Source organism: Diadema antillarum, unplaced genomic scaffold, assembly GCF_040938485.1.
Source record: "Diadema antillarum isolate AM-2024a unplaced genomic scaffold, OU_Dant_1.0 seq00000622_RagTag, whole genome shotgun sequence".
Taxonomy (NCBI): domain Eukaryota; kingdom Metazoa; phylum Echinodermata; class Echinoidea; order Diadematoida; family Diadematidae; genus Diadema; species Diadema antillarum.
The window spans coordinates 594,278-616,065 of record NW_027271545.1 but is presented as its reverse complement, the minus strand read 5'-3'; the positions used below and the strand labels follow the sequence as shown (position 1 = coordinate 616,065).

General features: G+C 38.4%; 1 protein-coding gene across 1 annotated transcript in view; it reads left to right on the top strand.

Moving 5' to 3' along the window:
* The window catches only part of LOC139736126 (prokineticin receptor 2-like), a 38,526-nt gene extending 21,334 nt beyond the window's left edge, over positions 1–17,192 (top strand). Inside the window, exon 2 of the mRNA XM_071646858.1 lies at positions 16,448–17,192. Within this exon, the coding sequence (XP_071502959.1) occupies positions 16,448–17,192 (745 nt within the window). The remainder of the gene's footprint in view (positions 1–16,447) is intronic.
* The last annotated feature ends 4,596 nt before the right edge of the window (positions 17,193–21,788 follow it).

Genomic DNA, 21,788 nt, shown 5'->3' with positions numbered 1-21,788 from the left:
TAGTACACGTGAGAAGGTGCACAAAGTTCTGAGAGACAAATTTTTAATGGTGAAAGGTAAAATTATGAAGACAGAAGGAACAGAGAGAAGCACATAAGATGGGTCTTCGACAAAGAAACTGTCTATATCCTCACTATCGTCAGTTATCATGATAAATTATGAACAAAGATAAAGTGACAGTGACAGAAGATAATGGAAGCGTTCGAAAATGAGAGAATGTTTACTCATGTATTCATGCATGCATGCATGCATTTCTTCATGTAATCCCTTTATGCTATTGAAACGATTTCTTTACACGTGGTCACTTATGAATCAATAACAACATAATAACCACGGGACCGACACGACGGCTTAATTTTCTCCTTCGGAGGACTACTGTTAAACTCTTTCATAGTACCAACATCAAATATAGGCTGTTTTTATTTCTCTCTTTGCTCCGTGAATTAATACGGGATTGATGAAAACAATCAGCAACAGCTACAGGAAAACAGAATTGGTTTGGTACAATTAACAGTAGAAGTATAAGAGGGTTCAATAAATTGTGAATGAGTTCTCATGTATAGTACAAGTATAATGACATAAGAGATGGTCTTTTAAAAGAAGCGTACGAGATTGAATCAACCAAAATGATTTACCTCATACGGAAGGAAATACAACTGAACTAGATCTGTCGTCTTTGGGACACGATACATACATGGTATAAGTTTGAACTTGATAGGCATAGCACTTTCTGAGCTAACCTCTGCACAACTTTTGGGGAGAAATAAAAAAAAAAGAAGAAGAAGAAGAACGAATCCGTACAGAAACAGAAGGTGATCCGAGAGGATACTTGGATCACCTAATAATCTATTTAGGCCTTCTAAGAGAAAATAAGAGGTAGAGCAGATAGAATTGATTTTTTTTTTCAGTTGATCCCTATCGCAGTAGGTGAATTATGAAGCTGGAGGAGAGATGAAGAATCAGAGGGATGAAAAGAAATACCCAGTGAAACTGAAACTGATTGGGTATGTCCCCATCCCCTCTCACATACACACATACACACACACCCTGCTGTTGTTCATAACAAACACAGGCGGGACATGGCAGCCAGACAAGACAGTCAAACTGTAGACACTAATGGATAGTGATGTAAGGCGGATGTAGGACGGTTAGAGAGGATCATCACATAAAACTCCCCGAGTCCCCCTCAAAGTAGTTAGGCATTACAGTCATTCCATGTGACTATACAATGACTGGTTGACACAAAATATAACACCCCCTTTAGTTTTAACTATTTTCCTTTCGTTCGTTTGGAAGAGTTATCTTCTAGCGAAATTATGTTTCGTTGTCTCACATTATTCGTTGATCCCAAATCTACACCTTGTTCAGTTGATGCAATCTTACCTGAACCAAACCAGGTATGGGTTAGATTCAACAAGCATGCTTTACCGGCCTCTGAGACGTATGTCATGCAAATAATTTCCTTGATCACCTATGAGGTTATAACAATAGACGTTCAAAGATATACATCCAGTCATTAGTCCTTTCGAGGATTAACTTTGAGCGGTATTTTCTAAAAGCATCATGTAGGAGTACAGTTCTTGCTATTTCAAATGATGCATTGCAACGTGGAAGGGGAGATTTAATCGGAATGTTAGAGACAACACTATATCTGGAATAAAAAGTACACGTTTGTTCGAAAGAGTTGCCTTTTAAATGGGTTTAGGATTTTTTTTCTGTTAAAGTGAAAAAGATTACAAACACTCTTTTAAAAGGGACAGAGCGGGATACCGTCTGGGAGGAGTATGTCTTTAAACCTGAAAATCGATTCAACCACCAACCACCAACCACCACGACTGTTTAGACACGTTATATCAGCCATGAAGAAAAGGATGTGGTCTTCTTCGTGCCTATGCTGCATTGTTTTAATGTAGGAGCACTTTGGCATGCGTTTTTATATTGGATGAGACTCTTGACTCTCAATCGGAGGACCCGAATTCGAATCCAGTCTGGTGCGTACGTCCTTGGACGAGATGTTTTTACCCACCTTGTCCCTCTCGACACAGTTGTTTAAATGGGTACCTGGCAACGCTAGGGTAATGACATGGCAGACCTCGTGGTATAGAGTAGTGGCAACACTGAAGAGGCTACCATGGATAAAGAAGGCCGTGTTATTATTATTATTATTGCCATTATCTACTGGTAAACCAAGTTCAGCATCATCCTTCATAGAGTTGTATTACTATAGATGTCAACCACCTCTTTCAGGTTGATCACTTTCTGGTAATGAATGTTAAGGCGTGCTGGATATTCGAGTTCATGCAGAGTTGTTTTCATGAGGGTGCAAGAATATGTGAAATATTTTGGGGAACATATAGGAGAGGAAGCGTACAGCGACCAAGCGGAAGGGGGTGGGGATGAGGGCTCCACACGAGGGAGCTTTTGCATTTTTAGAATTGTATACATAATATATATATATATATATATATATACAAAGTACTATATACTTTCCTGTTACTCTCTGCTAGTCTTTGTGTCTCTTTATCTCCCCCCCACTCACACACATTGCTGTTTAAATATATTGATCATTTATATGTGAAAAAAAAATCCCCCCAAAAAAAAAACATTCCCACCAAATGGACGTTCGTTTTATATATATATATATATATATATACATGTATATATACGCACAATAGGTAGCCGGCAAATTTTTGTATCTTATTTATCAACTCATCATACCAATTGTGTTATACAATGACCAAATTTTTGGAACCAATCAGTGATGATCTAAAAAATGCACTGAGCCCTGCTGTATTCGAGAGAAAATGAAATACAATTTTGGTTGGTTCTAAAATGATATTCGAATTATGTATGCATATATATATATATATATATATGCATATATATTCCATTTTGTTTCTAAAAATTCCTTTATATCAATTATCTTGTCCATGCCAATGAAGAGTGTCTGGCAATAGCTCAGCATGTGCTGTGGACCACTGCTTCCTCTCGATAGTCCTCTTCTCCTCCCATCCCTCCTTTTCTTCTTTTCCTTACATCCTTCTCCCTCTAACCTGTCCCTTCCCTTTGTCTCATTGTTTGTCCTATCTACGTTCTTGTTTACTGTTTACTTGTGTGTGTGTGTTTATGTGTGCGTGTGATGTTTCCGTGCCTTTACATTTATTGTATTGTAAGTTCAATGTATTGAGTGGCCCATATTCCTACAAGCTTGTCTTTTACGTGGGTCCCTCTTTTCTGTTAACGCAGTTATTTTGAACAATTAGTTTCATAAGATTATATGCATTTTTTGTTGTAATACATTTTACGTTTTGTTTTCATTGAATTTGTGCGACAACAAACATGTGTTATTGTATTCATTTTAATTGAATTGAATTCCACAGTATTACGGAAGGGAAGGAAATATTGGTGGTACAACATGTCACACATTCTGACAACAAAACAAATCACAACCACCAGTGATATCAGACTTAAAGTAACAAGAAAACTTTATTCTTCCCTTGCCTCCAGCGCCATTGTCCCAGTCTCGATCCATCTCTTTTTTTTTCAACGTAGGCCGAACAGGCCACACCCACTTTGTAAAATGCATATTCATGATAACAGATTAGGAAAACATCCATTATTATCTTGGTATTTGCAGTACATACCCAAAATTACTAAACCAAGTGAATTAATAATCATTGTTGATTTGACGTCAAATGTCATAAAGCGCTTGGAATACTGCGGAGCCTAGTAGCATGTTTATTTTGACTCATGTCAATTTCCCTACCAGAACAATAAATGTTTAGGAGATGGAGTTCTTGTTTTTCTTCACAGAATTGACCAACATTTGGAGACTCAGAAATCGTGCGCTTGATCATTTTTCTTTGACTTTTCCAGCGCATCCAACGTTTCCGTTGTACGTACATTGTAATTAGCAAACTGTTGAAATACGAAGTATCACCCAAACTCGCTCTGATTCCGCACCGCTTCGTAACTGACAGGCCACAATCAAATCAAGTCACCTCACATTGCATGTCAAGAACCGGACTGTCGGAAACACTCCAGGGTTGTGTGATTTCCCCAACTTTATTTTTGCCCTGTCAGTGACTGTGCAGTGTCAGAACCTAGTTGTTCCATAATCAAACATGCAGATGACACAATTATTATTTGACTTCTAAAGATAACAGTGATGTATTGCTTACTTCATCACCTTGCAATCGTATAAGGTTTCCTTGTGTTGTCCATTCAATTCATATCTTCCTCTTTTCATACTTCATGTTCTATCGATTCATTATTCATACTCCTCACATGCTAAGTAAGTATCCCATGAGTTAATTGGCCTTTTGTTTCTTAAGTGTTTAGATTTTCAATGTATTTATGAAACACGTGCACGGTTTTTTTTTTATACGTACAGTTAATTATGTCTCATTATTTTATATGTTCGTGTATGTAACTTATTGTAACTAACTTATTTCTAAACCCCGCTGAATATAAATAATGCTATCCACGTCATTTTAAATTGACTTATGTGGTGTGTAACGAATTCTGCACTTTTTGTCAAATGTAAAACTATATACCTAATACTAGTGAAGGAGAAAACGTATTTCCATGTGCACAACGATGACTAACGCGAGCATGAGATAAACGCGAGCTCAATTCTCCAGCTTGTTTTTCTTGCTATGAAAACACATACGCTGTGAGCACCGTAAAAAAGAACGGTGTCAGGAATAATGTCGACGTTGCCATGGTAACCGAGGCACGTTCTTCTCCCATCATCAATCTTGATAAAAGCACCTCGTTGTTGAGATTGTGAGAGCAGCAACCGTACCTCAATTCTTGGAGCTGTACATCAGACTAAGTGCTCATTTATATTATTTCTCTTTATCAATGTATTAGGCTAGTGGTATTTCGCATCAAATGATGACAAAAGCTAGCATCCGAACCACACTGGAAGATGTGAGTCTTTATCCCAAGGACAAGCGAAGGTCACACTATGGCTTCAAGACGTTGTATTGAGAGTACGATGCATTCGAACCAGGTCACTATCGCGTCACATGACCTCCAATGGTATACAACCTTCGGCCGACCATTTACGTTGGAAATTCAATTGCTGATGGGATAATGCTAGTTTGGGGAGCAGAACACGCAGTTTAACGTTTACATACCACCCAAGGCAGGGGTAAGAAGCTGGCTGGTGTTATTGCTATAAAGTATCATTAATGCAGTTATATCAAACATCATTATCACCAGCACCATCAAAATACCACTGATTTTTTAAAGACTCGTTACTTGCTCGTGCAAAAGGTTGTGTTATCTGTAACTTACGACTGGATAGCAGAAGTTATATGTAAAAATGACATGATCATGGAGAGTATAAAGATTTTGGTGCTGTTTATTTCATAATAAGGCTAAGTTTGTACATTGCTAATGAAATGTAATACTTTTGCATACTTATTCACCTTTTTATGTAGGACCTACTCTGTTTTAGTTCTGACGATACTTGAGGTGGGAAAGAAGTAGGCCTAAACATTTACAGTTTGTCCAATCTTTGACGTTTTGTGGGTTTTCAAAATCTATTAAAGCGATTAGATCATGTAAATTTATTGTAATAGTTTTTAAAGCAGGCATTCTTCTTTTCCTTGTTCTTCTTCTCCTCCTCCTCGTAAGCCTCCTCTTCCTCCTTTTGCCTTAATTTCTTTTCTCTTCCTTTTCATTTTTTTATCTTCTTCCTCGATTTGTTTCCTCCTACTGTTCCTCCTCATCCTCCTCTTTATTCTGCTTGTTCGTTATTGTCATCGTCTTTTTTTCTCCAGAGTTGTATTTCCATGGATGAAGCATTCATTCCTTAATTAATCAGATTTTACTCTGATTACATACATAGGTCTAATAGAACGAAATGAGAAAGAGAAATGGATAAATCTAACTTATACGAGAAGGTGCTGGGCCTGTGAAAATTACTCATCGTGCGCTATGATGTGCATCCTAAGAAAAAAACACTGCTGCGTTCTTATTTCTGGTTGTTTTATCATCGCAGTACGTCATTCTGCAGGAACTGAATTATGATTGGGAGTTACACACGCCTCTGCACTGTGACTGAGGAAAATACTCACTGGCTGTCCATTTACATCTACGTTTAACACCATGACACCCGGGGAAACACTTGAGCGACTCAAATTAGGCTGAATGTTCGCCAACACCGTGGTCCGATATTGATGTCATCGTACGATGGCTACACTCCGTCATCACAAGGACTTCACGTAGTCGTGTTGCCAATTGGGGAGCTTCTTCTTACTTTAGTAGTTTCTTCGTGAGGCGAAATGTGCCCGATGGCACCGTTGATCACACGAAGAAAAGACAAAGATGGCACGGTTTAACCTGTTGTACGTCCATGGCCTTTCGAAAGTCAAAATGGAGTGGCGAATTCAATACGGAAACAAGCCTTCGCAAGGTCTACAAAGATTTTTGAACATGTCAAAGATTTTGCCACAAATTCTAGTTCATAGCTGCTGGCAAGCGTCCCAGTTTTACCGCCTGTGTAGTATAAATGTGGGTTTAAAATGCCACGTTTGAAAAATGGGATGTGTTTGAACTTTCATGGACCTTAAGATATGAGTATTCATTGCCACGGTGGCCTATGACCACATCTTACAACTTTCTTCAAAAAGACATTGTTAATGTATAATTTGTGGTTTTGCCGATAAATTCCCGACTTCTCTTTCAATCAATGCTGTGGAGATATAAGGATGGACACGTACAATGCGTTGGTACAAATAAACCGCAGAATGTTTATAGCATTTTGATGAGGTCGTCGAAGTTTCGTTCAACTTTTGATAATGGGGTTTAAATGATTGACATCCACTTTTTGTTTGACAGCAAAATTTGGAATGGTAAACCGTATTCAGTGTAGAAAATTTTATTGGGAATTGCAGATTAAGTTTACCAAAAAAAAGTCTTACGTGTTATCCTTTCCCATATCCATATCGGCAATTGTTAAAGATTTTGTGTCATTTAGCTGTAAAGAGATGAGTATGAAATTGTTACAACGAGCAAAGATATACAAGTTTTAATCTTTGCATAAACAAGTGAACATATACATATCAAATTATTCCTATGATAAAAATTTACTCTGACGAACGCAGAAATTGAATGTGATTATTGCTATGCTTCTCATTGTTTTGTTTTGTTTTCTATTTTGTTTATTTTTTCGCACTTTATAAAGCTCGCTATTCTTTCCGGTAAAGGGGTAATGTACTTCATCACATGGTTTTTTCCTTGAAATTCTTGTCATATTGCTGTTCACATTTTCCATCGCTGACCAAGAAACGTCATTTTCTGAACGGTTTGACCTTGGAATTTCTGATATTTTATCTAAATTTTTAGCGAATAAATTACCTTTTTACGACCGACCGTCATTTTATTATCAATATAGGGACATATCTTTCGAGTAAATTACTACAGCCATTTCAAATAGAAACGACAAATCGCCCCACGGACTAGTCGATCGAAACTGAAATGAATGATTTAAGATTTTTGTCAGTGTAAGCGTAGGGAAAACCTGGGAAATGCTTACTGCGATGATTTATCAACTCCTTCTCTTTGCCTGAGACCTATATAGACAGATTTTGAAATAAATGGTATAACAAGCTGGTTTACGAGTGTTCCATGTAGCACGATTATAATACAAAGGTCTTTGCCGTAACTATCGTTATCACTTCAGAATGATGATTCATTTTTCTCTCGGAGAAACTTCTTAGAAACCCTCTTTTGTCCAGCAAACAGCTCTGGGCAAAATTCCAATCTCAACACGTTATCAAACACCGTTTGCAATGACATCAGGTGACATATAACATCTAAACCTTTAGCGTGCTTAGTGTCATGGAAAGTGTGTGTTGTACTGGATCAAAGGGAATATTTTTGAGCGTTACAAGATGTTAGAAAAACCTTGTTCATATCTGCTTTTAATATACGATAAATCTGCTTATACGATAAGATCTTCAGCGATGTCCTTCTACTTTATAAACACATTGTCATCTTTTTATCGAAATTTTGAAGGCTTTAGATAAGGTATATTACCTTCAGGTAAAATAAACTTTTGTATAACACTATAATGCAACACTATAAAGAGTTTCGGCATTTTCATATAGCTTTTTCAGGACCGCCATATATTTTAGCTTTGAGAAATTTGTTGAATGAGAACATTTTCTTTTTGCATAACTTCGTTAATTTACAACATCATTGGAGCTGCAATGCACGACTTCCTCAACTTCTTCAACATATCGCATATTCTCTTCGACATTATTGAGTTGATCGAGTGCATTACCTCTTTGTCTTTTTTTTTCAAATGAAACACACAATAAATTAAACAAGTACATGTACTGTCAAGCGTTCAAATGACATGCAAACCTTCAACATTGAAAGTTTAAAATTTTGAGAGTAACTTTTTATCATTATTTGGCACAATACAAACCCTATACGTCATTTACTGCAACCAACTCGTCATCTGCAAATCCCCCCCCCCCCCTCATATACGAAGAACACGTTTAGACCTGACTGCGACAACGACAGAGAAAACTTCGACGTTGATCAAGTGTTATTGAACGGCAATATATAGTAGTTACATTCACAAGATATTTGTAATCATGAGCTAATCATCGAAGTTTTAAGCTTCGATGATTCATTCATCGCAAATTGACAAAAAGCAGGGTGTATAACCCAGTGACGCGATCCCGTCCCACATCTAACTGGACCTCATAAACGAATTATGGAATTACGAATTATGACGTTTCCGATTGCTTTCAAAGTTTAAATCTCTTTCTAGTTCCCTAGTTAAATTGGAAGCTTATCAGGATATCAGTAGCAAAAAGAGAAAAGAAGATTCAATCTGCTGACTGGCAGTCAATTTTCGCCAAAGAAGGACTGCCTTGAGCCATGAGACTGTAGAGATTGCAGTTCATTTTCATGCAACATAGCGACAACAGGAGTTCGACTTCCCCTGGTGATAAGAAGGAGCATGATGAAACATTGAGCACCTGTTTTTTTTTATTACTGTATATTAAAAACGGATGACGTGATTTACATTTTTATGTAATTACCAGCAATTTAGAATACTGTTTTACGAAAGATACTCAAAGACAGTAATCATGAACCTCTTTAAAACTAGAAGACTACCATGATTTGTACGCTGCATGACAGGATTCAAACGATCCATCAGCGAATATGTCAAGGAGCCGGAGCCGCTGGCGGGGTCGCCTCTCGCTGCACCGTCTCGCTCTCCACGTTCCTCGCGTGCCTCTTTCGTGAGGCGTGACGTCAGCACGAACTGTCTACTCCTGACAACACGCCACGTGCGGCGCCAAAACACAGATATAGTGCACGGTTGTTGTTGGTTTTTTTTTGTGTGTGTATGTCTTTTTTTCCGGAATGCCATAAGTGTGGTTTCGTCAGGTAATACTGTGCCATCATGCCGTTGTGCAAATTTATCAAAAGGCTTGATTTTGATTTAGACGTACAAATCAACTCTGTCAAGAGTACATGTTTTGCTTTACAGCACACATGGGGCATAACCATATCCAGGGCTATCAAAAAGAGAAGGTCTAGTAGCCGATATCCTTGTCCACTGACAGCCTTTGCTCTTCAAGTCTTCTTTCTTCCTCTCTTCTCTTTCTTCTGTTGGGCTAAGAATACAAACAGGCTGGGTCTATCCTAGTCCCCGAGCGACTGCCAAGCGGGCGAGTTTGCCAGATATCATTTGACGCGGACTAAAATAGACAAATGGTGAGAGCTTCTTCTCTCAATTAAAGCTGGACGCAGCTCGGTTATCGTGGCACGATCCATATATTGTTTGACTTAAGCTCTGGTGTAGGCCTACGTGCAAAAAGGACCGGATGAGAAAATATGACATTGTCTCGATAATCAACGTGGTAGGTAATTGAGAATTACAATGATTCATTAACGTGTATCGCAAAAAGACATGGTAGACGAGATATTGGATAATATAGATGAGATAAACACAGCAGCGGTGTGATGAACATAGTATCGCATTTGTTACAAAGCTCAAAATGCAGTGATTGTTTTTGCAAGAAAAGATAGAATAAGATCATTATGATAGCAAAATAAATGTGGTGATAAACAAGATATGGCTCAGCTCCACACAAATGGAATAAAATTCATAACCTGTTATTTCCTTGTAATCACTCACTGTTTGTTATCTTATTCCTGTCAATAAATTTCTATATTCTCCTGTTTGGTGCAATTTTATTAGAGACCCTATAATATCAATCAGAACTCAAAACTGAACAAACTTTCAAACATTTGCAACATGTTTACAGATGCACATACACATCCTGATAATTATGGACATGATGTTGTAGTTTCTGCAATTAACACAATTATTTTATCATGTAAGTTTTTTAAACTTGACGCCCATGCGTCACATACGGCCCACTGGCAATGACTAGCTAGACATTGAAAAAAAAAAAAGTGTATGAGTCATACACCACGAGTCATACAGTCCACGTTCTACACACCGAGTAAAACAGGCTAATTAGCTATAGACACAAAGTAAAACAGATCCATGAACTTGACACTGGACAAAAAAAAACAGTCCCGTAATTAATGTCGAGCTTATGGGCTTTTCTTGCCTTGTGGTCGAGCTGGTGGGCCTAATTTGCCTTGCTCATGGGACTTTTTGGCCTAGTGTCGATCTCGTGTGCCAATCTTAGTTGCTGTTAAGCTAGTGCCTTTGTTCACTTGATGTCTAGCTCGTGGTGTGTTGAGCTCATGATGTGCACCCCCATTATGCATTATATATGCCTCGACTTGTGTCATGGTTTGATATTACTATGTATGAACGAAGTGCTTGATGATAAGATCTTCAGGTACAGGTGTACTGCTATATCCTGTGGCTGCCAGCCATTAGTTTGGTTCACACGCTGTTCCTAAACTTATGGAGTTTACGTCGAAAACTTAACGCTCGATGATTAGCTTGTAGTTTAGCACCGTGTGGACGCACTCGAAAGTTAGCAATCTTAAAGTTTAGTCGATGTTTAGAACCACAAGACATCTCAGGGTTAACGCTCTATCCACGAGCCAAGTTGAACCAAGACTTCCAAGAAACGACTTGTGGTTGCCAACTTGCGGTAGTGATCTCACAAATCTAAATAATGCAGGATTTATCGCATTACTGTCATCCAGCTTGAAAGTCGCATTCCTTGTTCGAGACAGGGAGGTAGAGAGAGAGAGGCAAAAAGGGAATGAGGGCAAAGAGAGAGGAAGCGGAGAAATGGAGGGATGAGCTTAGAGAGGGAGAGAGATGGGTTAGCATGTCTTCCTAGCCCTCCCCTTTCTCGTCGTGCTCCGTTCCTGACGTGAACCAGAGCTCGTATTTATTTTCTAGCGTACGTCAGGGTTCTGCTGACCCCTTATCATTATTGAATGTGTAGCACATTAAAATCAAAGATTGTACCCCACCTTTACTCATATTTTGCTTATATATCTTCTCCCATGTGGCTGTTTAGCCCATTTCATATTAAAGTGATCATTTTTTCAAAGCTTGCCAAGCCTCCAAACATTCTTCTTTTCTAAATTAGTAGTGATTATATACCCCTACATATTAACGTAATATACTAATACTTTATACATTTGTGTATTTCCTTTGTTTTCTTTCGAGAACTCAAAATTGGGATCAAAGTACATACATATATTGCTTGTGGTCAGAGTTCAGGTTTGAAATCTGGGGTAGACAGCCCCACTCCCCACACACATTCATCACACTCACACTTATTTTCAAGAACCAATTTGTACGTTTTGAATGTATAAATCGAACGGAGCAGCTTATGTGTGGCCGATGCTGTTGTTTTTTCCCCACTCGTTACATTTGTTTTTCATATTCCTAAAATCTGCTATACACTATTAGTACCGAGAATATTTTTCTTTTTCTTGGAAGACCAAATGATTGATCACACTATATTCTTGATATCGTGGTTGTTGGTATGGATTCTTCTTTCTTGTCTTGTTTTGATTTTAAAAAATTCAAAACCAGTGTTTTATTTTATGCTCTTCAGAAAGAATTCAGAAATTCCCCACGATTTAAAAAAAAAAAAATCGTATTCTGTACGCACTTTTTTGTTGAACACCTTAATAGGAAACTGGGTTTTGTCCCACTTAACTCTTTATTAATTTCAGACAAAAACAAATGGGATTATGTAGCCAAAAAGATGTTTCTATAGATTTCCGTACTGATTTGAGTGAATAAGAAAAGCGAGTGCAATCAGAATCATGTTCTAGATCTAATTATCCACTGAACAAACTAAATCGACCAAGATACTTGTCCAAATTGCATGTTGTGAGCAACGAAGTTGACTTTCCTGAAAGAAACTTACCTTCCCCGATGTTACAGAGCTGGGGCTTTGATCTTTGTTTATTCTCTTTCAGTTCTGGTAACAACTTTTGATTTCCTTTTTTTCATGTTTTTTAACCTATTCGCTCGACTTTGAGTAATCACCTAGCAAAATGCTTTCCGTCAATCACTTCGAGAAAGTTGTCGAGAAATTAATGGTATAAAGCATCGTAGAATGGGTCATACCCTCTTCCAGCCTCTTAGGAGCCAGTATGTTCATTTCGATAGAATTCCATCAGTCATGCTGATAGACTATTATCATTTGGGGCGGTTTTTTTTTCTTTACAAGACCTAGGGAAATGCTATTCATCTTACTTTAGTGGATACGGATATATATATATATATATATATATATATATATATATATATATATATATATATATATGAATGGCGAGTTTACATAGTATAGCTATGCATTATCTTCACATTGGAAGATCGGTGTGTCTCTGCGACAGTCTTGTAAAGCAGGGAAGACAGACAGAAATAGAGCGTAGTCTGTATGTGTGTGTGTTTATGTCTGTTAGTGTGTTAGATGGGTGAAATTTTGCAAGAAGACATGCAAAAACTTATCACTCGTTGCTTGGACTCCACCTGAACAAATTAAACTTCAAAACTCGCACGATGCTAGCAAATACGGACAGGAGGCATCTTTGGAAGAAAGTGCGCGACTGATAGCACAGAAGTCATGGCACTGACAGGCGGAGTTCGAACTAGCTGATGACGTGTGTTTACTGGTCAATCTGTCAATCTACATTTCCAGGGAATCTGACAGCAGCGATAGGCGGAGGATAACAGAGGGCATGTAACCCACCTACATGTTGCGAGCCCGTCATGCCTTTACAACTCGTTATCACATGTTTGCCGTCTAATAATCTAGGAGAACGATGAGGGGATTGCATTTGAAACTTGACTTTTCTACTGCATGGAAAAAACTGGTATTCTTCTTTGCCTTGTTTGAGTAAACAAACTATTTAAGGTCTATAGAAAACTATGTCACATGGTAATCCTCAATGATGTTAAATATTGAAATACGCGGATTCAAGTCTTGTGCATTATTAGTTCTGCTTCCATTATGTTTCTTGTCATTTACTGTCTGTTCCGTATCCACCTTTTCCAACTCCTTAATTCTTTTTTTTTTTCGACATTGCATTTGTTCATATAGGCATTTTTCTTCATATTTTCTAGATTTTGCACTTGATTATTTTCTTCATAACTGTACGCGAGTTTTAAAGAGACATCGCAAAACTATTCTCGTCCCAAAATTGTAGCTGCATAGAAGGCCTGAAGGGACATTCGAAAACATTTTTCTCGCTTCAAAATAATTCACAGTTATTTCACAAATAATTGTGAAGAATTTCTGAATTTGTCAAAAATTCACAAATCACAAAAATTTGACTTTTCATTCAAAATAAATTGTGAATTTATTCAATGGCAATGTGTAATACTTTCACGAATGAAGAAATGCTTCATGTAATTTCAGCAGTGAAATAAAAAAAGAACTCTGTGACTACTTTGACTACTATCTTACGAGACTCAGATGACTAATATAGGACATCATATTGTTAAATCTAATGGAATTCTGTGACGATATTTTGTATGATTCTGAGGTCTTAGGTTTGTTTGTTTTTATATCTTTCTATGATTTAATAACTGATAATTGTCAATTCTATGATTGACAAGGGTGTAGGGACGTGAATGAAAGAATAAAAATGTCTCTGCAGATAGAACAAACATTGCGCTCATGCACAAACTGTGATTGCGCTTCGAGATGACCGGACTGTGGTATGATATGATAATGGAATGTGTTTCTACAGGAATTTGCTACAGTAAAATACACGTGCAGTACACTGTGTAGCTGTAAGTGTAGGGGCGAGCACTACTGACTGTAGACCTACAGTATCATTAGACTTTATAGTAGTGCTTGATGTTTACCAGTGAAATGAAGTCTACGGCTATACACGACTCTAATACCACTCAGGGAAAAAAAAAGAGAAATACACCCTCGCTATCTTGTCTCTACTGAATGGTTCTTAATAGTGCACATAATACACCATTGGGCTTCGACTATAAATGGAGAGTAAAAAGAAATAAAACAATCACTCTCCAAGAGGGTTCTAATTACTGATAGATTGCAGATGGTGTACATACTATGTTTGACTTTGGTTTGGTTTGTTGCTGTTGTCGTTATTGACAATCGGGTGATAGGACGATAGAACCGATGTTAGAAATACACACATTAAAGAAATGTCTGAATAACCATGCCGACTTTTCTCTCTTTTTTATTCAGTCTTCATATGCCTTTGCTTTCTTTTCGATCTCTGCTCTCCTATTTTCTCTTCTTGTTTTCTTGATACTTCCTCCTCCTCCTCGTTTTCCATCATACTTTTTTTATCGCCATATTGTCGCAGTGGTTCTGTGTCCGTTGAAAGGCAGATAGAGATAATAGAGGCAGCAATGGCTGGAATGCAGGGCTGGCCAATGCTGATGACATATCTCATTCGTCACTCCGATTTTTGTCTTTTATCTTGACCTTTCCGATTAAAAAAGTGTGTGTGTGTGGGTGTGTGGGTGATACGACAAAGATACCGACGCACGTTTGTCTCCCGATGTCAAGATGTGCCACAGTCGAGGCAAAGTAGATCTCCTGTCACCGTGTGCTAAAACAAGAATGGGGTTGGATTGAAGTGACGCGGATCGAGGAAGTTCACAGACGCATAGATCTCATCGGAGTCAACAATTTGCAAAAGAGAATTAAAATACAATACGAAAATTGAAACCAAGACAAATCCTGTGAAGAAATGTGCTGGTCTTTGTTGTTGTTGTTGCTGCTGTTTTGATTTGTTTTGTTTATCTTGGGTTGTTTGTTAGTCGTTTTTTTTTTAACAGTTGAATGCACCAATGTGTAAATGCATTGTTCGTAAAGAAAAATCATAATTATCTTTTTTTTGCTGCATGTATTAACGTAATAACGTAACATTAACGTAATAAATAAGATATTTATATTGCATATCACGGAATCAGAATGATTGATACTCGTATATATCTCTAAAATCATAATATGGAGCCCTCCAAAAAAAATTGCTCGCATTTCGTAGTGATAATGGCGCGTTCGTCGTGTGGTTCAGTAATCTTTACAGTTATAAATCAACCGCTGTGATTTTATTAGTTCTTTAGCCCAAATGGGTCAAGAATCCTTGTCATTCATAAACGTGTTTGCCTCTCACGTCAAGTGAGTCTCACATTCACTTGCCATCTTTGTTCACATGCTTATTACGGATGACTGTTTATACGGAAAATAAACTTGAGCGAGACGGGAAAATGTTTTATTGATGCCACGTTTAAACACTATCGCCTGACCTTTAACGAGAAACATCCTCTTGCTATCTAACACAGGTATTTGGTCCAACCTCTACACCCACCGGTTTAACGGGACATAAAACCATCACACAAGTAATAAAAGCGCCCGCGAGACAAACCGTCATCATCACTATTTGCCATTGAGAGCACAACAATTTCCACTTCACGATTAAGATCACATTGTCGGAAAGTTCTGTTTTGATGACGTCAGTGGGGCAAAATAATATGAGACTGCGCGAGAGTGATTGATGGTGTGAACTGTCAACTATACGACGGCGTGGCACCTTGTCATCGTTGCAATATGAGAATATCTACAATTAAGATGGGATGGCGAGAGGGGAAGAAAAGATACAATCTAAACTAATTTCATCAACAGATCAAGGTGATAAATGGAAGAGTACATTCCTAAGACATTCACTCATTGCCGCCGAAAATGAGACTAGGTATGAGGGCCAGCCCTCGCATTCACTTTGCAAAATACTAGTACCACTGATAACGGGTAGCATGAGTTTTACGATATCCAGATGCTGAGTTTATACTGACTTTTTGATAGACCACGACTCACAAGGAATCTGTACTATACATGTACAAAAATAAGTTTATGTGCATGGATTTTTAAAAGTCTCCTTATGATGATGAATAAAACCGATACAGTTCAGCTTTAACGTTTTCCCTCCTTTTTTCTCTTTCACTCTATCTCACTCCCCTTTCCAGGTACCATGGTATCTTCAATCCTCTGATGCCCCGCATGAAGAAAGCAACGCTCGTTGTCATAGTTATCATTACCTGGTTAGTGTCAATCCTGGTTGCCACTCCGACGGCCCTCTACACGCGCGTACATGTTGGCTACTGCCGAGGCAAGACCTTCCGCTTCTGCGCAGAGTATTGGAAAAACATTCACGTGTCACGGGCCTACATCCTTTCACTGGCGCTAGTGGAGTTCCTCGTTCCCATGGTTATCATGGCCTGCATCTACCTTAGCATCGCTACCAAACTTTGGCTTCATCGCCATCCGCCGGGCCACGTCACCGCTCGCCACCGCGAGATCACGCTCGTGCGAAAGCAGAAGACCATCCCTATGTTGGTTGCATTGGTGGTTGCCTTCTGCTTTTGCTGGGCGCCGTACCATGCCTACAACATCGCCTTTCAGTTCTATTATGATCAAATGGAGCGTTTACCGTACTATCTTGTGATCATGTATATCGTCGAAGGGTTGGCCATGCTGAATGCTGTGGTTGGAACCATCATTTACTTTGGCCTCAGCCCCGTATTCCGCAAGGAGCTGGCCCACCTGTTCCGCAAGGCTTTCTCCTGTTGGCGCCACCCTGCTGTCAGCACCTCCCAGACCCGCACCTCTCACCGGTCAGCAGGCAGCCAATCCTCAAACATCCCGAGGTTGAACGGATACATGAACGGCTCGCGGAAGCCTACCGTGGAGACAATCGATACCCGTATATAGGCCTTCTTTATCTACTGAACCTCAATGGGAAGCCGCGTTGATTTCCCAAGTAACATGAACTGGCACCAGAAATGTAACGACAAAAAGAAAACAATGCCTGGTGGACAATGCTTGACAATATCAACAATGGTCTTGCTCTACGAGGTTCTCTAGATATATTGTTTCAGCGCCACTACCAGCGTAAATACGTTCGCTGTTGCATATTATGTCTTCATGTTCCCTCGAAGATGACAAGATCTGCAGACGTTACTCATGCTGATTTATATCCTGACTGATGTTAACTTGACAGGAGTTGATCATCTCCAAAACCGACTGTACAAGCGGATGATTTTATTTATGACAACGCTTACACGCGGGACGCAGCAGTGTAAAATGAGACAGAAGAGTACGAATACGCAAGTGATTAAACAAACTGTAATTTGTCTTATCGCGGAGATTTTAGTTTTGTACAATTTTATGACGTGTGGAAGTGGAAAACGATTACTTATGTGGGATCCATCACATATTAGAATAGACGGTTGTTACTATATGTGATGCTGCTGAGCTGACGAAATGCTGGCGTACGGGTTTATTTGAAAGAAGACTACATATCTATTTATATATATAAATAGCCATAAAAAGAGTCAAATGAAAGAAAGCAAAAAAAAAATAGGATACAAAGATATGTGTGCCTTGTAATGAATATAGTGGAAAGAATTTAAGGTCGAGAAACATGGTAATACTTTGGGACTTGTATATTCTCTCTTGTAGACATCTATTTTGATTATGCTATGTTTCTTCATTATACGCTGTAAACATTGTAAAGCTAAGGAATTTCTTGTGCATCACCGACGTACATGCTGATAATTGTTCTACGGCTGTCATTTTGTGTAATTGTTTGTTTATAACTAAAGTATTTCAGTAATGTATGAATTACAAATTGTACATACCTATATCATATTCAGTGATTCAGATGGTGTTTGAAAGTCATCGAGCATGTGTATTCCATTCAGATGGACCTACTGCCCCTCAAACAAATCACTGCTCTACATCTGTAAGTGTCGTTTCTACAATGTGTCAGGCAGTGGGCGCTCATACCACATTGTAACTCTGTATGATCTATATTATTCCCTTGCTCCTATCTCAAAGCTGGAAAGCGCAAAATCAAATTTTCGATATTTTGGTTTATAGCGGAAGCTGTTGTCCAAGTCTGGTGTTTTGGCGTCATCAGTACGCATTTGACGCACATTTTGCAGGCTTGTCAAGTTTGTCAAGTCTTTCTCGTAATCAAGTGATATTTTTGGACACCTCTGTGGCCTAGCTTAGTAGGTAGCGTGTCTTTGTTACAATCAACATAATATCCACGGTTCGAAGCCGATGGGTCCAGTTTAGTAGGGTCGTAAGTTATAACGCCTTTATTGTACCAGCCGCCTCCGACTTGAGGTAGTCCCCATGGCCTTAAAACATAGCACACGAGGTTTCCGTAAAGCCTTCAAACACAATACACAATGTTACCGTAGGCAATAGGTTTAGAGCTGAAACGTTTTTCCCTCGGATAGGACCTCAATAACAGGTCCATGTCTGTGGTTTGCCCAAGACTTGGTAGGTAGTGGATTTCTGTAGGGTAATATTGTGAAGACGTATGAAAGTATTTCATAATTTCTACTCTGGAGAAATCTGTCATTATCTCTTGGGATGATTAGTAAGGGAATCATCGACCTCACATAAATGCGGAAAGAGCATGGTCGCAAGAAAATATGAAAAGTGCTTCTACTGTTTTAATTTACAAACTTGGCTTCCGGAGCTTGGAAAAAAAAAATGTTTCTATCCTTGCAAGCTGGGGTTCTCAGCTGAGTTTTATTTGGGGGAAATCATCAACCTCACAAACATTTGATTCCCTCTCTAAATGCATTTCTAATTCTATTGAATAATATTAGGAGAGGCATTCTGTCAAACCGTAATCTTTATGCAAAAACTTCGGACTTCACATTGATTTGTGTGTCTTGGATATGAGGGTGGGGGTGAGTTACACTTGTATGTTAGAAGTTCTCGTTCAAAGCTATCATGGAAACGATAGTTACCAGCAAGAAGCCTATGTCCCAATATACTCGGCCGATCCAACAAACATTATTAGAAAAACATGGCATAATGTTCATGAGACTAGTGGTGGCTAAGGACGTGTTTATCAAAATGCAATATGTGAAATAATGTCATGATTATATGATTTCAACGGGCTCTAACCGATCTTTAGAGTGATATTTTATCACTCTGAGCAGCAATTACATTTAAATGGTTGTGCTTTACTTCGTGTTTACTGTTGCTCTGTCGAATCGACAACTCGGAGAAAGGAAAAGATTAGATGCATTTACAAGCTAAGAGGCAATTACTTTTCAATCACAGACAATACAGACGACACCCAGACAAAGAAGACATCGACTTTGTGCCCTTGCACAATCGGGAAAAGTTGTGTGCAGCAAAGATAATGGAGCAATTAGCACGATGTATCCACCATAGTAGGTGTGTTCGTGGGACTTTTCCGTTCTGTCTGTTCCTCTTGCTGTTTATTTCTCACAAGTGACTGGTATAGTGTGGTGTTTCACTGACGAGGAAAAGCCACTGTTGTGTGTTTGTGTTTTTCCCCAAAAGATGACTGGACTCATATTACGATGATGCTGTTATGTGTTCATAAAAAAAGAATGGACCAATACTTTAATCTGTGTTTGCACATATGATCCAAAGCGGATATTTCCGTGCTGTATTATGACTGAGCGTAGAATAAAGCTGTAACTCTCCTTTAGTTGTGTCAATTTGGTACAGATCTCTTCTTTATGAAGCGTGAAGTGTGTACTGTAGCTCAAGACAAGAGGGGATTAAAGAGGGGGATCAAGAGTAAGGGAATTAGAAAGGTGAGCTCACCAGTTCTGAACCTTACAAAATACTATATCATAATCATATTTTTATTTTATTTACGTGTTTTAATTTACATACCTACACCTGTGTACAGTCACGTGCATAGGGGATAAGGCATTGTGATAACATTAGGCCCATTCATAATGGCATTTTAGGACGCTTCATAAAAACAACATAAAACAAAATCCGAATATTTAAAACATTCTAACTCTGACAGCAGGTAGTTGTTCATCAAACATTCGACAATTTCGTACTTTTCAGCCTATTGGCACCTGTATCCCTCCCCCCCCCCCCCCCAGCAGGATATCGTGGGAACGGGGTCTGTTAATACGTATATATATATATATATATATATATATAGAGAGAGAGAGAGAGAGAGAGAGAGAGAGAGAGGGGGGGGGGGGAGAGGGAGACAGTTTGCATCACAAAAAACAAGCAGAAGTCGCCGGGTTTAAAGAGTGAAAGAAAAAGTGCTACAAATGCTACTTCTGAAAAAAGGGAGGAAGGTTTTGAAATTATGTCATGGTCCTATTGAACTCCAGAGTAGAGCCTTTGAACGTACCTGAATGCATTACCTAATCATCCGGAAACTTGACATAGTAATTCAGCACTCTAAATTTAAAACTTTTTTAAGTTGCAGTGCTTCTGCTTTCGTTTTGAAACGTTATTGGAGGATTTTCATTTACATTTTTATGTTCTCCAAAGGCAGAAATGGAGCAAAACAATGTAAGAGCCAAAAAACATGGGTCTATAGAAATGGTTTAAAAGAGCAACGAAGTTCACCCTTAAGACGTTACGATAGATACGATAAGGACTTTAACTTCAGAAAAGACTGGCATTGGAGTTTGTATTGTTGACTCATGCATGATCAGGCCTTCAGAGATTTTGACCAGTGGGTTTTGTGATGCAATTTCACAACGGTGAGAATGAAGTATGTGTGTTCAACGACACGTTCATGCACACGTACAGACATTATAGACATACAATGACAGAATACAATCTCCCGAAGTAGAACTGAAAACAAACTCTGCTTGTGGTGTGTATCCATTTCATCACAGCTTTGAGTCAAATATTTCATTTACTAGAAAGTTTATCTCAAAAATACACATTTAGTGTCATAATCATTATCAGCAACATCATCATCTCAATCATTGCGCTCATCAACGTGATCATGTACGTTATCCTCACCATGCACACAATCGTTATCATCATTATCTCATCGAAAAATCATCATTGCATATGTTTGATTCAAACGGAAGAAGTTTTTGTTGATACAAGTGACATCTTGATTAAAATGAACTCTTTTGACACGAATTTAAACGGCACACATTTATTATCAAATAAAATACCACAAAACTACTGCTCTTGTACAAAACTATTTACCTTTAAACATCCATATACAATGTGATATGAATATACATATTGGATGAATGAAAATATAAGATTAACATTTGTCGACTTCCAAACTAAGTTTCCATTACGTCGCCATCAATTCTTCTTTAACCATGGTAACAAATTTGAAGATAGAAAATACAAATGGGATAATATCTTGGTGAAATAAAAACAACAACTCACTTTACTGAAATCAAGAAGCTGCTGTGTTTTGGAGTCGAAAGTTAATCTTACCTCGTGAGAGACGGGGGGGGGGGGGAGATGGAGAGAAAAACAACATACATGTATATGCACACATGAAAGAACAGAACTTGC